The following is a 20,000-nucleotide window of genomic DNA, read 5'->3' as shown; positions in this document are numbered from 1 at the left end:
AATATTTTACATACATTTATTTTTATTATTTATTTTTTATATATTGTCTTCTATAATGCTTTATATACTGTTTTCTATTGTATTATCTAATAAAATTTAATTCCCCAGAAAAAGACAACACATCCCATTTATTATAATCAAGCAAAATCATAAAAGTTAATTACAAAACTGAAACAAAAATATTATTTGCATTTTGTTTCGTCTTTTTTTCACTTTTGCTTAATATTATGGCGAATACAAAAGACCTACTTTTGTCAAAGGGCACAATATGTGTATTTGTGAAAAAAAAAAATTACTAGCCTAGGCTACGTTCACCACATTATCCTAGCACTAAATGTTTTGTGGGTTCTAGACGTTAATCCCCCGGAAAATACCCCTAGCAGAAAATACCCCCCGGGAAATACCCTTGCAAGTTGGGTTGTTCTTCTGATACTCTAGGCGGGCGGGCTCCCCTATTACGATGCTTGTTTGCTTACAAATTCAAGCGACTCGTCGTTCAACCTCCCAAAAATAATTATTTGTTTTTGGGGGTGGGGTGGGTTGCTCATCTAGGGTCTCAGGCGACACCCCCTGAAAATACCCCCCCCCTGCGGAAAATACCCCGCCCCCGCGCGTTGGGTTGCTTGCCTGAGACTCTAGGAGGGCAGGCCCCCCTATAAGGTCGCTTGTTTGCTTGTGAATTCAGGCAACTTGTAAGTCAACCTATTTTTTTTGGGGGGAGGGGTGCTCGCCTGCGGGTGAGAGTACTTTCCGAGGAGAGGGGTATTTTCCGCGGGGGGGGGGGTTTTCAGGGGGATAATTTCCGGGGGGATATTTTCCACGGGGGGAAAGCGACACAGATTTCTCTTTTGAAGGTTAAAGCTGAACAAAACAATTCAGTCTGGCGGCAAAGACAGCAAAGTCTATTAGCCCACAACTTGCTCGAAAGTATTCATTCACGCTTAGAGATACAATTAGAAACCGCCATCATTTTAGAAAGCCATCTCCTGCCCTGGTGCCGATATTTAGAGAGCCTGAATACAATGGGGCGTATTTCAAAATAAAAAGCTTAGCAGTAATAAATACTAAGACGAGAAAAATACAGATGGAAGCAACATAGCGATCCCAATTGTAAACTTAAAATTGATTGAAGAAACTTTACAACGCCTTCTCTTCGAGTGTACAGCAAACACAGCTGGAATGTACAAACTGAATTCCCTAGCTCAGAAGTATAAACCACCAGCAGATATTACACTGAGTTTTTACACCTTTAGTAACTTCCTCTGAAAAAGCATTTCAAAGACAGACAATGAATGTTTTAAAAAGTTGACAAAAAAGAATTAAAAATAGAAAGGAATGTAAAAAAAGGAATTAAAAACTTATAGGAAAATAATAGTCAAATATCAGCAGCAGTGTAACTAAATGATTAAATTATATAGTTTATAATTTAATTATAAATTATTATTATTTTAATTATTTGAGTCAGGAAATGAAACTTTATTTAACTGAATTTTAGAAATTATTATTTAACTACTTAGAGAATAGTTAAAAACAAATAGAAAAATACGAACTAAAAAATACTAGCGCGAATGATTGTCTAGTATTTGGCAAATTTACTAGAAAGGTAAAAACTTGCAAAGAAAATTAGATATTTGATAAGATTCTCGGATCAAATCTCTAATTATACACTATTTTATACACTTCGGCAGGTTCTATACATTTCGGCAGGTTCACATGTTTTGGGATTAATTTTTGAACAGTTTTGTTCAAAAATTAGTAATTGTAGTAATTTGTAAAAAAAAAACTCCAATACTTATTTTACCTAAATCTATAGTTACTGGAGTCTTAAATTCAATTTTACAACCGTAATTTATACCAAAAAGAGAGAAAAAAAAAGAGAAAAGAGTTATGTAGATAATACATATTATATATTATACACTATCTATACACTATTATACACTATATTATACACTATCAAATCTCTAATTATACACTATTGACAGAAGAAACTTCACACCATCTTCTCTTTGAACGTACAGTAAGCACACCTGAAATATAAAACTGAAAGCCCTAACTCAAAAGTATAAACTTCTACCAAATATTACGCTGATTTTAGATGCACCTTACTAACTTACACTGAAAAAGCGTTTCACAGACAAGGCAACGGATGTGTTAAAACAATTTAGACGTGTTCTGAGGTTGAAGAACTGTTTTGTGCGTGTCGATTGATGCTGAAGTAATTATATTGTTGATTTTCTCGTTTTTTTTACATTGTATTGTCATTTTATGTTTATTAGTATTGTTACCTTGTGCAGAAGAGAGCCAGAGTGAGTAGGAGTAGCCATATTAGTACCAGCCGGCCTATAGGCCTTAAATTGCTGGGAGAAGGCAGCTCGAGTATTTGCACTTCTCGCAAGCCTACCATATTTTTTATTCTGTTGTTATTTCTTGTTCATGCATTAAAAAAACAGTTCAGTCATGAAGTACTAGAAGAATAACATGTTGGAAGCCAAACAGACCAGAAGCTGGAAATCAGAAATTACGTGCAAAATGATTATGGAACAACGAGCATTGCTGGAGGGTGTAAAAAAAACGATATCATACGATGGTCCAAGACCCAGACTGTCAACATTCCGCAAGCAGATTCATTTAGGCACGAAAGTAATATTTGAAAAACAGAAACTATAAAATTCAGCTCACCCCAGATCGTTCATCCATCAATTCTTCAACTAAACTGTCAGGGACCCTATCAGTCTGAAAAGGACCAAAGGTTATAAGTCCTAAGAATTTGGCTAAAAGGCGGAGAGTTTTCACACTCTGGACAAAACGCCTCCTGTCACTTTCTTCCAAGACACCTAAAACAGAGGGAGACTTAGATAGCTCAAACGCATAATTGAAATACCATTCCAGTCAAAGTAGCATAAGAATCATTAAAAGCACCAACGGGAAAAGGCAGAAGGCTCCAGCCCCTCCCCTTTCCCCCCTAAAATACCGAAAACATTCAAAATTCTGAAAAATAGTATTCGGCAGAAATATATAACATTTTTTTCTGTCAAACCACAGCCTTTCTGAAAATTATCTTGGAAACCGGGGGGGACCACGCCTTCTCCCCTCTCATGTGGAAGCTCTTTGATTAGTATTATGATAATTAAACACGTCCAAGAAATTTTGCTAAGGCTTCACACTCTACACCAGCGGTTCCCTGCCGATTTTAGCCAATCCCCCACCTAGACACCTCTAAAAAACTTATGCCCCCCTCGTGATATTTAAATTTTGATATTCAAATTTTTATGTGTACTAATCCGAAGGAAGTTTAAAAAGCCGTTAATTTGGTTTTTTTTTTTCGGGTCGTCCTCTGGAGATGTTTTATACTAAAGAAAAATATTGTCTGAATACAACAACCTCTATCTTTTTTGCCGGCAATGCCCATGACACACCAAAATATTGCCGTGCCCTACAGGTGGGACCTATGCCCCACGCTGGGAATCACGGCTCTAGACGAACGAACGCTGTCCTGTTCCTCCTAGAGTCCTAAAACGGCAAAATAGTTAGACGGCCTTGTGAATGTAATTTAACTGGAAAGAAACTGGTAAAACTGGTAAACTGGGATGGTTTAACTGGTAAAACTGGTATACTGGGATGGTTTAACTGGTAAAACTGGTAAACTGGGGTGGTTTAACTGGTGAAACTGGTAAACTGGGATGGTTTAACAGGTAAAACTGGTAAACTGGGATGGTTTAACTGGTAAAACTGGTAAACTAGGTTGGTTTAACTGGTGAAACTGGTAAACTGGGATGGTTTAACTGGTAAAACTGGTAAACTAGGGTGGTTTAACTGGTGAAACTGGTAAACTGGGATGGTTTAACTGGTAAAACTGTTAAACTGGGATGGTTTAACTGGTAAAACTGGTAAACTGGGATGGTTTAACTGGTAAAACTGTTAAACTGGGATGGTTTAACTGGTAAAACTGGTAAACTGGGATGGTTTAACTGGTAAAACTGGTAAACTGGGATGGTTTAACTGGTAAAACTGGTAAACTGGGATGGTTTAACTGGTAAAACTGGTAAACTGGGGTGGTTTAACTGGTGAAACTGGTAAACTGGGATGGTTTAACTGGTAAAACTGGTATACTAGGGTGGTTTAACTGGTGAAACTGGTAAACTGGGATGGTTTAACTGGTAAAACTGTTAAACTGGGATGGTTTAACTGGTAAAACTGGTAAACTGGGATGGTTTAACTGGTAAAACTGGTAAACTGGGGTGGTTTAACTGGTGAAACTGGTAAACTGGGATGGTTTAACAGGTAAAATTGGGATGGTTTAACTGATAAACTGGTAAACTGGGATGGTTTAACTGGTAAAAATGGTAAACTGGGGTGGTTTAACTGGTAAAACTGGTAAACTGGGATGGTTTAACTGGTAAAACTGGTAAACTGGGATGGTTTAACTGGTAAAAATGGTAAACTGGGGTGGTTTATCTGGTGAAACTGGTAAACTGGGATGGTTTAACAGGTAAAATTGGGATGGTTTAACTGATAAACTGGTAAACTGGGATGAGTTAACTGGCAAAACTGGAAAGAGGTAGGATACCCGGTTTTAAAGGAAGAAGAATCAAAGGTACCACTGGAAGCAATAAAAAAAAGAAAGATTCACAAACAATTTCGAAAATTCATTGTAAATTGTTAGCATAAATAAATTTGTGCCAACACGGAGCATAGTAGCTCCCGTCAGATAAATAAAACTGGATGGATGGACGTTACAGAGTCCGTCGGATGGATGTACATAGCTCCATTTTCAAATGGGTGATGCTTTTGAATTTGATGATTTTTGAATGGTGATTTGAATTTGATGATTTTTGATGCTTTTGAATGGATGATGCTACATTTTGATGATGCTTTTGAAGCACCATCAAAATGTAGCTTTTGATGGTGCCGGCAAATAATGTAAAAAAAAAAGCTATTAAGCGATATAGTATTTATTTTTGCGCGAATAATAATAGGGGTGTGTGCACAAAATTGTCTCTGCATTTCGGCAGGTTCACATGTTTTGGGATTAATTTTTGAACAGTTTTGTTCAAAAATTATTAATTGTAGTAATTTGTAAAAAAAAAACTCCAATACTTATTTTACCTAAATCTATAGTTACTGGAGTCTTAAATTCAATTTTACAACCGTAATTTATACCAAAAAGAGAGAAAAAAAAGAGAAAAGAGTTATGTAGATAATACTTAAAAGAATTCATCACTTCCAGTTTCTTCTACTTTAACTTCTACTGTTCCATCGTTCTTATTAACCTCCTTGCTATTCTAACTATCTTATTCTATTCTCTTTTCTTAACTTTTGGTCTTTTCAAATATTGGTAATACCACCTTTATCGATATTAATAAAAAAAAAATGATGCTTATTTTAACAGACGCTAGGATTCTCCCAACAAATCATATAATTAACACGAAGTATAAGATAAGGCAATCTCAGCTACTCCTAATATATTTCCTGTTTTCCCTGTTTATTCTTGCTTTCTTTTCCATATTTATTTTAACAAGACGAGAAAAAACTCAGAAAGAGGAAAAAACGAGGATATTTCTAGCCCGTGAAAATGACCATACAATGCAAATATTTCGACCGAAACCTCTGCTCGGCCGTTCAAGCAACGGTAAAAGGGTCTTGCTTTTATTTTAGTTGTTGTTTTTGAAGGTCTTTTTACTTTCTACTTTCTTGACTTTACCTTTTTATTTTTAATTTTTTCCACTTCTTTACTTTTACTTTTTTCCACTTACATTTTTCCACTTCTGCACTGAGGATAGTAGAGCTGAGCTCTCGGTCGACATATTTGCATTGCATTTTACTTGGATATTTGGATATTTTATATAGTTGGATATTTCCTGCACTGGCAGGAAATATCCTCGTTTCTTCCTCTTTTAATTTTTTTTCTCATCCTGTCATACTTAGCCAGTGTGGTCTCAGAAATTATTTACATTTTTTTTTATTCTGTTTGCTGCTTAATTTGTTTCCTGCTCTATATAATTCCTATCACCTTCTATTTTACCAACTAAAGAGACCTTTACTATTAATCAACGGAATGGAACAAAAGCCAACTGCATTCAATTAACTTTAATACTGATAAAGACTTCCCCCTTAATACCCACCATGGAAATTGCCTGCTCACTGCCTCAAATTCAAATGCTCATATATCCTGGTACGAACGCAGGAGTTAATTTCTGGTGAGGGTGCAGATTCAGAAGAAAGACTATGAAAGGGCAAGTTCCTTGAAAGACACAAGGCATAATAGCAAAGATCGCAAAATTGAATTTCAGATGAAAACGGGCTGACCCCCCCCCCCTCCCAATCCTGTATATGTCCCTGCCCCAGTCAAATGCACTATTCGATTTAAATACACATCCCCTATTTAAACTTGGGCTTATCTTGTTTATGGTGGCATAGTGGATTGATCTCTGCTGGGTCTTACGAGGCACCGGGGTTCGATCCCAGCTGCTGCACGGCCAACACAAGGAACTTTTTAGTCAAGAAGCGATCTCAATCCATACACTTTGTCATATTTTCTCTCCAAAAACACTTATCTTGCAACACAGACATAGATTGAACTTACTATAATCATTGTACGGTAAACAATCGTTTTTCATGACCCCCCCCAACAAAGGGGGCAATATACACAAAAGAAAAGAAAAACAAGTAATGGCTCACTCAAAGAGAAGGACAATTTTTTTTTTTTTTTTTTTTTTTTTTTTTTTTTTTTTTTTTACAGACTGAAACCTACATACGTGAGTGTCTGCACCAAAGGAACCCTAATGAGAAAAAAATTATTGGGGGACTGGGCCCGCTAAATATGGGGCCAGAAAGTGGAATTAAAATGCGTTTAAAGAGTTTATTAATGTCACTATTTGTAGTCAAAAATGCGCTCTCGCCCTTATAGGGTTAAAGGGGCGGTAGCCTCACTCTTATTTGTGGTAATTTTCGTCCATCCCAATTTCTGTTCGTTTAATCTTGAATTGCCATTCCTGCAGGTTTCAGGCTTTAAAATGGCTCTTCACTTATCTTTGACCTAAATGTTTACTCGGAATACGTTTTTTTTTTAATGAATATGTCAGATGACAATATTCGCCTATTTGAACTATCCAATGTAATACCAGAGTTTGATTGGATTGTTGTGGTGTTTTTGTCACAATTCAGATTTTGCTTAGAGCTGCTACAAAACAACACTAATTTTTTTTTTCGATAAGAGGTTCTTTTTTCTCTTTCTGTACACTGTTTTTTTATATCTTTATGTAATTTTCTTCTATATTTCAACTGCGCAGTCTAGTTATTTCTGTTTTCATTAGATAAACAATTTTGGACGTGATGCTGAATATTCAGGCTTTTATTTCCCTGGCTTAATTTCTCTCACATTTTTTCCCTGTCTTAATCAAAAAGTTTACCTGTTATTTATCTTCTCCTTTCATTTTTATTTAAAAGAGAAAATCATAAATGTAATTCTAAACTGCTCTTAAAATATAAAGTCTACTACAAACGGAATTATAATCAAATCACATGCAACTATAAAAATTTATTTTGCAGTAAAAATAAATTGTTTCTTTTGGAAAAACCATGCATATAAAGTTGTTTCTGCAACTGCTACTACTACTAACAACTCACTGCAGCACCAAACTGTCTGAGGCCAACACAGCTACGCACGCTCCTCCTCCATCTCAATCTATTCAAGGCATCCCTATTTACACCATCGCAGAAAGTTCCCGTTTCCCTTAAATCTTTCCTCACGACATCCTCCCACCCCATTTGGTGACGACTTGCTTTTCATTTGTCCCTAGACGGTTAGCTGACAAGGACAATCATTGTAAATCTGTCATCCTTCATCCTCAGAACATGTCCAAGCCATCTCAGCCTTTCTTTCACTATAGCCCTAGAAAGCGGGATTGATCTTCATTTTTCCTACAGCTCTCTGTTTGAGATACGGTCAGCCAGTCGGGTACCAAAACAAAACAATCCGTAGGCAATTTCTCTGAAAAACATTTATCAAATCATCTCCGTTTTTCGTAGCAGCCCACGCTTCAGAACCATACTTGGCTAGTGTCATCACTGCAGCTTCCAATATTCTAGTCTTGGTGCGCAGGCTTATCTTCCTTTTCTTCCAAAACTTTTTTCAACTGTGAAAAAACACACTGGGTCTTGGCTGTTCAACTTTTAAGCTCTCCACTTCACCCATCGTCTTTACTAATAATCAAGTCAAAATATTTCCCTTGTTGTTCAAGCCAAGAGACGGTAAGTTTCCCAAGTGGGAGCTTTTGAACAAGGCAGTTCTAATAGTGTACTTCCTGTTTCGGTTTGACTTTATGCTTTAGAGTTATAGGTTATTATATTTTTTAGTATTGGACGTGATTCTCTCTTACTAGGTTGCTAGCTACTACTGCAATCCAGATATTACCTAGGCATGTGAAGCTGTCCACTTGATCGATCTTCTCGTTACCCAACATCACCTTTTCACTTATTCCTAGTCTTAGCTAATTAGTCTTCTTATCATTACAATACGACTCAACTAATGCGAAAACTTATTTTTTACTTACCAATTTGCATATCATTGTATATAATATGTAAAAATTTGTATGTAAATTATTGGCTAGATGATAATAAGGGGGTTAAATCAAGGACTATATTTTCTTTCGATGACTAATTTATGCTTTCCACTAAACGCTATCTGAAACAAACCAAAATATTTTCCTAGGATAAAAATTGAACAGCATATCTTACTGCAAATATAGACATGCAGAAAAAGCTTTCTTTTTCTCTTGAGGCAATAATCTGAAAGAGGAAGACTTTCAACTAAATCACCTTCATGGTTAATTTGCAACATCATTATCTTTCTTACTCCTGCGGCTATCTAGGTATTTAAGCATAATAGCCCGAAGGGATAGAAATAATGTATCAGAAAATATCTATAAAATAATACAGTCTGATAAGTTTATTTTACAGTCAAGAGTAAAATAATATAGTATCATTAATATAAAATAATACAATGTAAACATATAATATATATAAATAATATACTAATATAATATATAATATATAAATAATATAATATATAAATAATATACACAATATAATACATATAATTTAATATAATAATACAAGTATATAAAAATATAAATAAAAAAATATTAATACTGTAATATAAAAATACAATATAAACAATATTGTATAAATAAAATATAAATGATATAGTCTCATTAGTTAATTTTACGGTCGAAATCCCGAATGAAATGTCTACTGACATGATACAGAGATCTAGATAGATAGATAGATTAATAATATTAATAAAATCATAAATAAAGATACCAAGTAAACTACACAAAAAAAGGAAATCAAAATTGAAGCAACAAATCAAAACAGGAAACTTCCAACGGATATTTCTAGAAAAGAAGTCAGCAATTTCTCGAAAAGACATAGTCATGCACCATTTAGAAGCTTTCAAATACCAGCAATGCCATCTATATTCGGCGACTTAAAAATGCCCAATAGATCAGACCTAATATTCCTAATACCCTCAGCCTTGTATGAGCAAGACGCTGTCATTCGTATAAAATATAGGCAAATTATAAGAAAAGAAAATAACCAACTAAAGAAGAAAGGAATAACTCTCAAGCTTCGTTCAGAAGACGATACGTATGTGTTTTCGTACTCGTCTTAAGAACGGATCAGGCGAATTTTACGATTTTTTCTGTGGTTGATCATGATCTTTTCTTATAATTTTCTATATTTTGAATCCCCCCTCCACTCCAAAATAGATTCCGAGATACGTGCTTCTTTCCATAGCTTGAAATATTCTAGGAAAATCTTAAACTTGCAACAAGAAAGTCGCATTTATTTGAGTAGCCGGCGTCTTGAAATATTTGACTACTTGAGATCGTCAAAACACTTTTTAGACAAAAGAGTGTTTTTCAATAGGAAGCTACAATATCTCTATTGTCAGAATTTACACAATAGCAATCTTTAAGAAACAGGCTTAATGCGGTGCTTTATATTCTAATAAAGCCCCGATATTTTGGCTTCGTGTCCAGAAGTTTTTATCAACGAAAATAAAGAAGAGAAAAGAATATTCGCGTACAAAGAAAAATTAGGCAAACTTTTAGGGAAAATGAAATAGTTTTGTAAACCAGAAAAAACCTAAGAGAATTTATGTTTGCCTCTTATTTCTGGGAGAGGGGGTAGTGTGCGGCCACCTTCAAGTTATGCCCCGCAGCCTAGAGCGTTTTTAGTGGTTGCTAGGGGGGAACGGTTTAGTCTCCGAATTCATTTGGGCGTGTATTCTGAACTTGGTGTTCCTTGGTGAACTACTGAGCCCGGAGCCAGAAATGGCGGAGGACCATGAATGTAAACCAGAGGGTGGAGAGGTTAGAGGATACCAAACCAGTCACCTGTGCTAATACCTGAGCCAGCCCAGTCCCTTTGGCTGAGTCCACCCTCAAGCCCTTAAATGAGGACCTTGTAGAGCTACGTTAAGCCACTCCCCAAACTTTGGGCATTTTTCGACGTTATGTCGACCCCTTAAATGATACGTGAGGAGCATTGTTTAGAGTCGATTGGCTGAGGTGAAAGTAAGCCATGAAGCTCTGGATGAGGATTAAGGGAAAGGGTACAAGGGCTAAAAGTCTGTCTTATCAGTGTAGAGGCCGCCGTTTAGAAAGCAGCCCAGGCCTTTGGATCGTCCTTTGAGCTCGCCATTCAGACGGCGGTCGTGTTACACGGTAAATAATCTTGCGTGCACCCAATAAGAACTAAATGCAAACCAAAGGGGATGACTGAGGGTGCACATAAGGGGCTCCTCCGAGGCCTCACCCTTGTCGAAGTCTGGAAAAACCTTTATTGTGAGTAAGAGTCCTGAATTGGTGGTCAGAAACCAAAGTCAAGAGAAAATATTTTATTGGTCCTAATGGAAAAGATAATATTAGTTGTAAAATTACAGATGAAAGACTCCTACCTGCGGAGTCAATGAGCATTGACGGGGAAGAGTTACTGCGAAGTGACAATAAATCCTTGTCAACAATCTATGGACCCAGACTCCAAGAGCCCACAGTCAGTAATGGTGGAATGCTTAGAAAATTATGAGGATGGGACTAATGCGGTAGACGAAAGTTGCTGCTCTCACCCATTACGAAAAGAGCTTAAATCGGGATCAAACTCGAGTAAAACTCTAACACCATCTATATTGAAATTAGCCCAGCACGTAACCCGCGCTAGATAGAGGGCAAGTAGATAAATCTTCATTACCACAAGGCTGCATCATATAATCTTAAGAGGTTGCTGGTAAATACGCAAACGCTTTAAGCGATGCAAAAGACATAGATCGTCGGAGAAAAGATAATGGGGGAGGTCAGGGGAGCCATATTACATGTTAATACTGATATAAGTACCGCTCCCAGAGCGTGTATTTCCCATTTAAAGAACATTCTAAATATGTAGTAGCCGTTACGATGAAAAATCTTATTATCCATGAACGAGTGGTATTAAGCTCAGTGTGCATGCCACATGCTGAAAAAAACACCACCAAAGAAGGTAATAGAGCTGATGGAACTTAACAAAAATGAGAATTATCCCTCATTTTGTCATGTGACGTAAACGCGCATCACACATTATGGTGAGGTTCTAATAAAAATGGAGGAGGCCAGGAGCTTTTCGAGTATTTATCTCGAAACAAGGAAGAGTAGAGGAGTTACATTCAGCAATAGTCACAGCATGAACTATTGGTTAATGAACGACAGGTGAGCGATCTTCCGTCATTCTCGGACCATCGAATAAAAGATTAAAAAATTGAAATGTTCAAAAGGCAAAGGATTTTGTTGAGAGACATAAGAAAACCAAGTTGGCACACATACAACCGAGCGTTGCTCAGAAAAATAAAAAATCTGCCTCCCTTGTCTGGAGGAACCAAAGAACATCTAGATAAGGAGGCAGAAAGACTCACAGAAACCATGAATATTGCTTTAATCGAAGAACGCCTTTATCTCTGTTGGAGAAGGGGAGCAGGCCAATAACTGGTGAACTTTGGAACCAAGTCAAAGAAGAAAGTGGACCCGAAGACTGCTAAGAATTGGTATCCGAACGAATAATCCTGAAAAATAGGATGCATACTTGGAAGGTTTAAACTCCTTAAAAAAGAAATAAGGAGAGCAAAGAGAACCTCGAGGAATTTCTGTGAAAGTATAGTCAGACGAAGCTAGCAACAGGCTACTAAAGACTCTGAACCACATGCTTAATGTGCAGTTAAATGACACAGGAGAAATTAGTCCTATGCCAGTTTATTATATTAGCCTAGTCCTCGATGCGGGGGAGAGGCTGACGTCTCGAACTTTAAGAGAGGACTCGGTAAAATAAAATAAAAACGCAAATGACTTTCAACGATTCAAAGTCCTTGGTATAGACAGAGTGTATCACAATAGTCCAGAAGGAATGGGATAAGACACAAACCCATTACATTGGAACTGTTCACTATTTATTTAAGTTAGTCAGTAATTAGACTGATGCTGTCATATGGAGAAGTGGTTTGGGCTCATTCAATTCAGATTAAGCACCACGGGATCCCTTTAATCAGAGTACAAAGGCTTGCATGCCTAATGATAACAGCAGCATACCACGGAGCGGCTACGGAAGCCATGGAGCTCATCTTAGGACTGCAACCTATAGAAACTTTTTCCTGAGGAGAAAGCAATAGAAAGTGCTGTCAGATAAATGGTCAATAGCCCTAAAAACGAAATTAGAAAAACATATTTGCTGCTTACTCATGCTTAAGGTCGACCACCGATTTTATTGCCGAAAACCTTGTATCCCAGTTTCTCAAGTTGCTGGAAAGGGGCGGTAAGAAGTTGAAGGAGTCAAACAGAATTGGCGTAGGAAGGCTGGATATAATGAAATGAGAGAATAGCTCCCTAAGTTTAATTTCACCCTGACCAAATATGTTCTACGACTGAAAAGGTCTGATATAAAAATGGACATAGGAGCCATAACAGGAATTTGAAATTTGGGAAGCATCTATCCCCAAATACGGAGGACTGGATCCCTAATTTGTCAAAGTGTATGATGGCCATCGTCAGAACGAGAAGGCATCTGATAGAAGAATCTCTAGCAAGGATATGGAGCATGCTTGAGATATTTCACAGTATTAACGTCAAGATGGGGGGGTTACAATAAGGGAAGGAGAAGTCCAACAGCTGGCAAAACATATGGTAGGGCTTGGGAGGCCAAATCCTTTCATGACCCCCTCAACCACAAAATTATATATATATATATATATATATATATATATATATATATATATATATATATATATATATATATATATATATATATATATATATATATATATATATATATATATATATATATATATATATATATATATATATATATATATATATATATATATATATATATATATATATATATATATATATATATATCTATATATATATATATATATATATATATATATAACCAAGAAGCAACTGAAACTATTACTGTAACGTGCAGACGTATATCCTTTTCCGAGCGCTTTAATCTGTGTCATATTTGAAGAAACTTGTCGCTACAGTCCGTATATATACTTACGCTGTGATTCAAACTGAAAAAAAAATATAATTATTGCGATAATTTATTTGGTTAATTAACGTATTAATTAACAATTGGTTATTTGGTGAATATCAAACAATTATTTATTTTATAATTATTTGTATTTGTCATAAAATGATTTTTTTTTCTTTCTGATATAGCGGGGTTTGGGCTTCAATTAAGCACTTTCCAGTTGAGACTAGTATTGTTATGTTAAAACATCCTTATTATAGGCACTATTCCATGATAATTTCGACCACTTATTAAATAAAGAAAAACAGTATTTTCAACTGAAAGTACGGAGCAACATCAAAACATAAAACGAACAGAAATTATTACGTATATGAGGGTATTTCTCCCTCCTCAATACCTCGCTCTTTAAGCTAAAGTTTTTTTTAGAACTTTTAAAAAAGCTTATTATGCTAATTAAACGGTTCTTATGTTTCAGAAGTGGTTCTTTCGAAAGAATCGGGACAAAAATTCAAACTTTAGCGTAAAGAGCGAGGTATTGAGGAGGGGACAACCCCCTCATATACGTAATAATTTCTATTCGTTTTAAGTTTTGATGTTGCCCTTACTTCAGTTGAAAAAAACTTATTTTTTTTATTTAATTCCTAATCTTTTTAAAATAAAATCGGGAAATCCGGTTCCCCCTTCATGGAAAATTTTCTTTCCCAACGAAAAATCTCTCTATGTTCTTCACACATAGATTACCCCCCCCCCACCAGGAAAACTCCCCCAGACAATTCCATTCTAGCTGAAAATTCCTCCCGGAAAATTTCTTGCAGACGATTTCGGGTGAAAAATTTTTCTTAGTGCTCTTTCATTTGAAAAAGACTTTAATTTTTGATTATTTTTAGAGTCTAGCTGGAAATCCCTCCTCTGTGAAAAAGTTTTCCCGAAAATACCCCATCCCCCAGGAGGAAGTTGCAAACGAATTTCGTATAGGAATTCTTTCAAATTCCCCAGTATAAAATTTCCCCTAGAAAGTTCACCCCCTGGAAAATTCTCCCCGTGGAAAATCCTCCAAACAGAAACCCCCCCCCCCACAAAAAAAATATCTCTATACTTCTCAATAACAAATATTATATGCTAACAATGGGCAGATTTCCTGACTTACTGACCTTTTCTCAGGGGCTGTGGGGGATGAAGGTATCCCCAAAGGCATACTTACTGGACCTGTCAAGTATGCTGATCAAAACGGCCATTTCAAAATTTTTATCAGATGACTTTGAGGAAAAAATGGGGTGGGAAGGGGGCTAGTTACCCTCCAATCTTTTTAGTCACTTAAAAAGCACACTAGAACTTTTCATTTCCGTTTGAATTACTCCTTTCCGAGTATTCTAGGACTATTGGTTCGATGCGATCAACCCTGGAGACAAAACAATAATAATAAAGTAAAATATACAAGCTCTACAGTAGGGTTATCGGGTACCCTGAATCTGATTGTGTGATTTTCATTAAGATTCCTTGAATTTTTGGTAGCGTTTCCACCTTTTTCGAAAATCAGGCAAATTTTTTCAGGCTCGTAGCTAATGTTGAGTAACACTAAACTTAATCAATAGTAGTATGCTAAATATGGATTCTGAGACCGCCATAGGACCATGTTATTCTGAGACCGCCATAGGACCATGTTATTCTACGTTCCATGGCACCTTTCCTGATTACCAGACTGGTTATTTGGCTGTGTATAATGTGGTCAAACGGGTTTTTTTCTGTTATTAATAAGAATTTCATCAGAATGTACGTCTTGAGTTCACGTGCACAATTTTTTTCTTAAAAAAAACTGGTATGATATTTAGTAGTCAAACATGTTTTGGGAGCATGCACGAAATTATGTAACTCAACCAGTGTTTTTCGAGTCAACATCCGCCAAGGCAGATTACCAGACTGGTTATTTGGCTGTGTATAATGTGGTCAAACGGGTTTTTTTCTGTTATTAATAAGAATTTCATCAGAATGTACATCGTAAATTCACGTGCACAATTTTTTTCTTAAAAAAAACTGGTATGATATAAAGTAGTCAAGCATTTTTGGAAGCATGCACGAAATTATGTAACTCAACCAGTTTTTCGAGTCAATATCCGTTTTTTTTTCGTCCTTGAAATTCCGTATAAAATGTTCATGCACTACAATTTAATTTCCATTATGATTTAACATATTGTATAGTACACTGGATATTATTAACTTTGAAACAATGGATATTTCTATTTTCAACGTGAGTATATTTTACTGAATTTCTTAATGTATTTCCAGATAAAAAACATTTTACAAGTAAATCCAAATTTTAGTGGGACTTAGCCCCCCTCCCCCCTCCCACAACAGACAAATTAAAATATGATGAGTATAAACGCTAGAAAAGGCAAAGCACGCTTTTTTTCTATTATCTAAAACAAAAACCCCTCCTCCATTGCTTTGTTACGAGCATAGTTCTGTAGTTTTAGTTATTTTGTTAAAAAAAAAAATGCCAGTTTCCTCATTCATTCTAATTAAAAATGCGTTTTCTTTACCTGCTTAAATGGAAAGCTTCGGTGTTACAAAGGAAGTGACAGTTTTGGGAATCAAATTTCACACGCTCTTGCTACCATAAATTAATGGCATATGCTTAATGAATTAGGAACATGGATGTTCCTTGACAAAGAGATAAAATTGTATTCTAGCCTAATTAGAGGAAATACATTCTATTTTATATTGTATTCAATGATTGAGAAGGTCTTACAACGTGAAAAAAAAACTATTTCATTGCATGGAAAGTAGGGGAGGAGGGAGGAGGGAATTTTTTATGCAGACTAATTTTTTGAAATCCACCTTCCCCCCAAACTCAAAAATGTACAAAATTTTACTTTAGAACATTTTTTTAAATATTTATAAAGTGCTAAAAGATAAAGTGCTACAAATATCAGAATTGACTTTATAGGGCAAATTATATTATGGGGGCAAATTACATAGGGCAAATTACATTTATAGGGCATATGTTTTTGAAATTCCCCTTCCCCCCAAACTCAAAATTTTCCAAAATTTTACTTTAGAACCTTTTTTTAAATATTTCTAAAGTGCTAATAGATATAGTGCTACAAATATCAGAATTGACTTTATAGGGCAAATTATATTATGGGGGGATGTTTTTGAGATCTCCCTTCCCCCCAAACTAAAAATTTTATATTATAAGCCTTTTTAATTATTTCTAAAGTGCTAATAGATATAGAGTGCTACAAATATCAGAATTGACTTTATAGGGCAAATTATATTATGGGAGATATTTTTGAAATCCCCCTTCCCCCAAACTAAAAACTTTCCAAAATTTTACTTTAAAAACTTTTCTTTTTAAATATTTCTAAAGTGCTAATAGTTATTGCACTACAAACATCAGAATAAACTTTAGAGGACAATTTATCTGTAAAAGAGAGGTTATTATTATTTCCTTACTAAATTTTTCTTCTTCTTTTTAAGGAAGAGGATTCCTACAATTACTCTCCCCCGGAAAAGAGAGCTAAGGCTAACGGTGTTACTCCAATACAACAAGCGGAGATAGGTGGTCCATTGGGAGCCACTCACATCTATTCCAGACCGGCGCTGCCTGTTCAAGACCCACCAGTGCCAACCCCTATGCAGCCAGGTAGAAAGCTGAAAAGAGAATGGATGGCTGCTCAGATGAAGGGAATTCCCCCTGACTCCTATGTAAAGGTCAGTGAAATTACCACCAAATCTACGCGGGACACATAAGGCACTCAAAACCAGTCTGAATTTAGTAATGTGAGTATTTTCACCTCTTGCTTCTACCTATTTCTATCCAACTTTTTTTTTTAATTTCTATCCAAATTTTTTTTTCGCCATTTTTCAACACCATAAAAGTATAGGTCAGGATATTAAAATGTTAATCCCCCACCCCCAAACGTTGTTTTAAATTTCTCTGCTCCCCTCAGAGATAGCTAAATATATTGCATTTTTTTTTTTTTTGATTGGCAAAGAAAGAACTCTTTTGCGTCTTTCTTAACTTTCTGTGGGAGGGGAGGGGGGGTGGAGGCAAGTATTTAGTTTAAATAATTCTGGGAGGAATTGAGTTTTGAGGATGGGGTGAAAAAATGAACATGTTTTTTTAACTTTATAAAACAATGGTTATTTCACATAGAAAATAAATTCTTTTTTCTTTAGGTTAATGAATTAGCCTTTTCGCCGTTTTTCAACACCGTAAAAGTGTATGTCAGAGATATTAAAATGTTAATCCCCCCGCCCTCAACCATTGTTTTAAATTTCTCTGCTCTCCTCAGAGATAGCTGTATATATAATGCATTTTTTATTAGCAAAGAAAGCACTGTTTTGCGTCTTTCTGAACTTTCTGTGGGAGGGGGGTGGAGGCAAGTATTTAGTTTAAATAATTCTAGGAGGAATTGAGTTTTGAGGATGGGGTGAAAAAATGAACATGTTTTTTTAACTTTATAAAATAATGGTTATTTCACATAGAAAATAAAACCTTTTTTCTATAGGTTAATGAATTAGCCTTTTCGCCATTTTTTCAACACTGTAAAAGTGTGTGCTGTGTCGTGTGTGTGTGTGTGTGTGTGTGTACGTGTGTGAACGTGTGTGCGTGATGTGTGCGTGTGTGTGTGTGTGTGTGTGTGTGTGTGTAAGTGTGGTGCGTGTGTGTGCGTGTGTGTGTGTGTGCGCATGTGTGTGTGTGTGTGTGTGTGTGTGTGTGTGAGTGTGTGCGCATGTGCGAGTGTGTGCGCAGCGTGAGGGTGCTACTCGATAATTCCTTGAGATAGTATAATGAATAGTGCAAATTCAATAACGACGTAATGATTGAATGGCGTATATTTATTTCCATATCATTATTTCTTATGTTTGATCCGGGTGCTGTAATTTTTTCAATATACATATCAACCGAATTGTATTTTAGTGCTGATTTTGAATATCTTTAAATTATTTCGTTTAACTTAATCCATCAAAATTTATGAGAAAATTAAGAATTTTTGAAGTAGAAATTCTGACGTCGCGTAATTTTGTTTCCGCAACGCGTTTCTCTCTGATTACAGAGACATAATTACTTATAGGATAATTTACTACATATATAGGGGCTAGCAAGGCATTTTTAACTTGTTAGTAAATTTCAGCGCGTGTGCGTTATTGTTTGGGTGAGTGCGTGTGTGTACGCGTGCGCTCGTGCGCGTGTATGCGTGCATGATATTGTGTGTGTGATTGCGTGTAAGAGCGAGTGTCTGTGTGTGTGTGTGTGTGTGTGTGTGTGTGTGTGTGTGTGTGTGTGTGTGTGTGTGTGTGTGTGTGTGTGTGTGTGTGTGTGTGTGTGTGTGTGTGTGTGTGTGTGTGTGTGTGTGTGTGTGTGTGTGTGTGTGTGTGTGTGTGTGTGTGTGTGTGTGTGTGTGTGTGTGTGTGTGTGTGTGTGTGTGTGTGTGTGTGTGTGTGTGTGTGTGTGTGTGTGTGTGTGTGTGTGTGTGTGTGTATGTATTTCTGTGTTTGTGTGTGTGGGTGTATGTGTTTGTGTGTGTGCGTGTGTGTGTGAGAGTGTGAGATAGAGTGAGAGTGATATTTATAGTGTGAGATAGAGAGTTTGAGATATATTTATTTAGAGAGTTTTTTTGTTTGTGATAATGTGATTGTGTGTGTGTGTGTGTGTGCGTGTGTATGTGTGCTATTAACAAATTTGTAATTCATTAGCATGTTTGTATAATGCTATAGTACAAATTGCAATATTAGCATTTGTTAATAAATAATGCTATAAGCAAAAATTTGTAATTTATTATGCATTGTTTATTATGCTTGATTCGAATCTGTAATGATTTGTAAATCTACCAATTAAGAAAAAAAAATAGTTTGATAAAAAAAAAGTGTGCTATAATTGGGATGAAAGTCTTGTCAAAGAAAAACAAATTAATCCGTTCATTTTTTAGTTCCAGAGGAAGCTGTGGAAACTTATACATTCTCTGGCCCGAGACTTCAGATCGTCATTGGTAATTTTAACCTCTCGCCAGATACCTTTAGTGAAGGTCTACCATTAAATATCCCCCTGGATTTTCAATTTTCAGCTAAATAAACGGACAGCCTTAAGCAAATTGTTTGACCTACTATTCCCTGGAACATTTTGTACGATGATCTTATAATCAGTGAATTGAGTCCTTTACGCAAGGCAGCAAGAAATAAAACAAGTCGCACATCCTAGGAACTATATTACTTTTATTTTTTAGCATCTTTTCTAGCTCACTTAAAAACACAGAAAATGTATTTCGCTCCCCCTGAAAAACACGGGGTTGACAATAGGATAATTTTAACTGGCTATGTGAACGTTCTTTATAGCATCATCAACAGAATTCGAGCACACAACAAGATTCCGATTCAGAATTGGGGGAGTCAAGGGGGGTTAAAGCATCAGTAAATCAAAAAGTTTATTTACAAAAGGG

General features: G+C 35.9%; 1 protein-coding gene across 1 annotated transcript in view; it reads right to left on the bottom strand.

Moving 5' to 3' along the window:
- The window catches only part of dlt (codanin-1 like protein dlt), a 281,789-nt gene that overhangs the window by 193,521 nt on the left and 68,268 nt on the right, over positions 1 to 20,000 (bottom strand). Inside the window, exon 4 of the mRNA XM_089093645.1 lies at positions 2,680 to 2,834. Within this exon, the coding sequence (XP_088949771.1) occupies positions 2,680 to 2,834 (155 nt within the window). The remainder of the gene's footprint in view (positions 1 to 2,679; positions 2,835 to 20,000) is intronic.

This window comes from Artemia sp. Qi Xiang Cuo, chromosome 8 (assembly GCF_049724085.1).
Source record: "Artemia sp. Qi Xiang Cuo chromosome 8, ASM4972408v1, whole genome shotgun sequence".
In the NCBI taxonomy this organism is placed as follows: domain Eukaryota; kingdom Metazoa; phylum Arthropoda; class Branchiopoda; order Anostraca; family Artemiidae; genus Artemia; species Artemia sp. Qi Xiang Cuo.
This window is presented reverse-complemented; position numbering and strand designations above follow the sequence as displayed.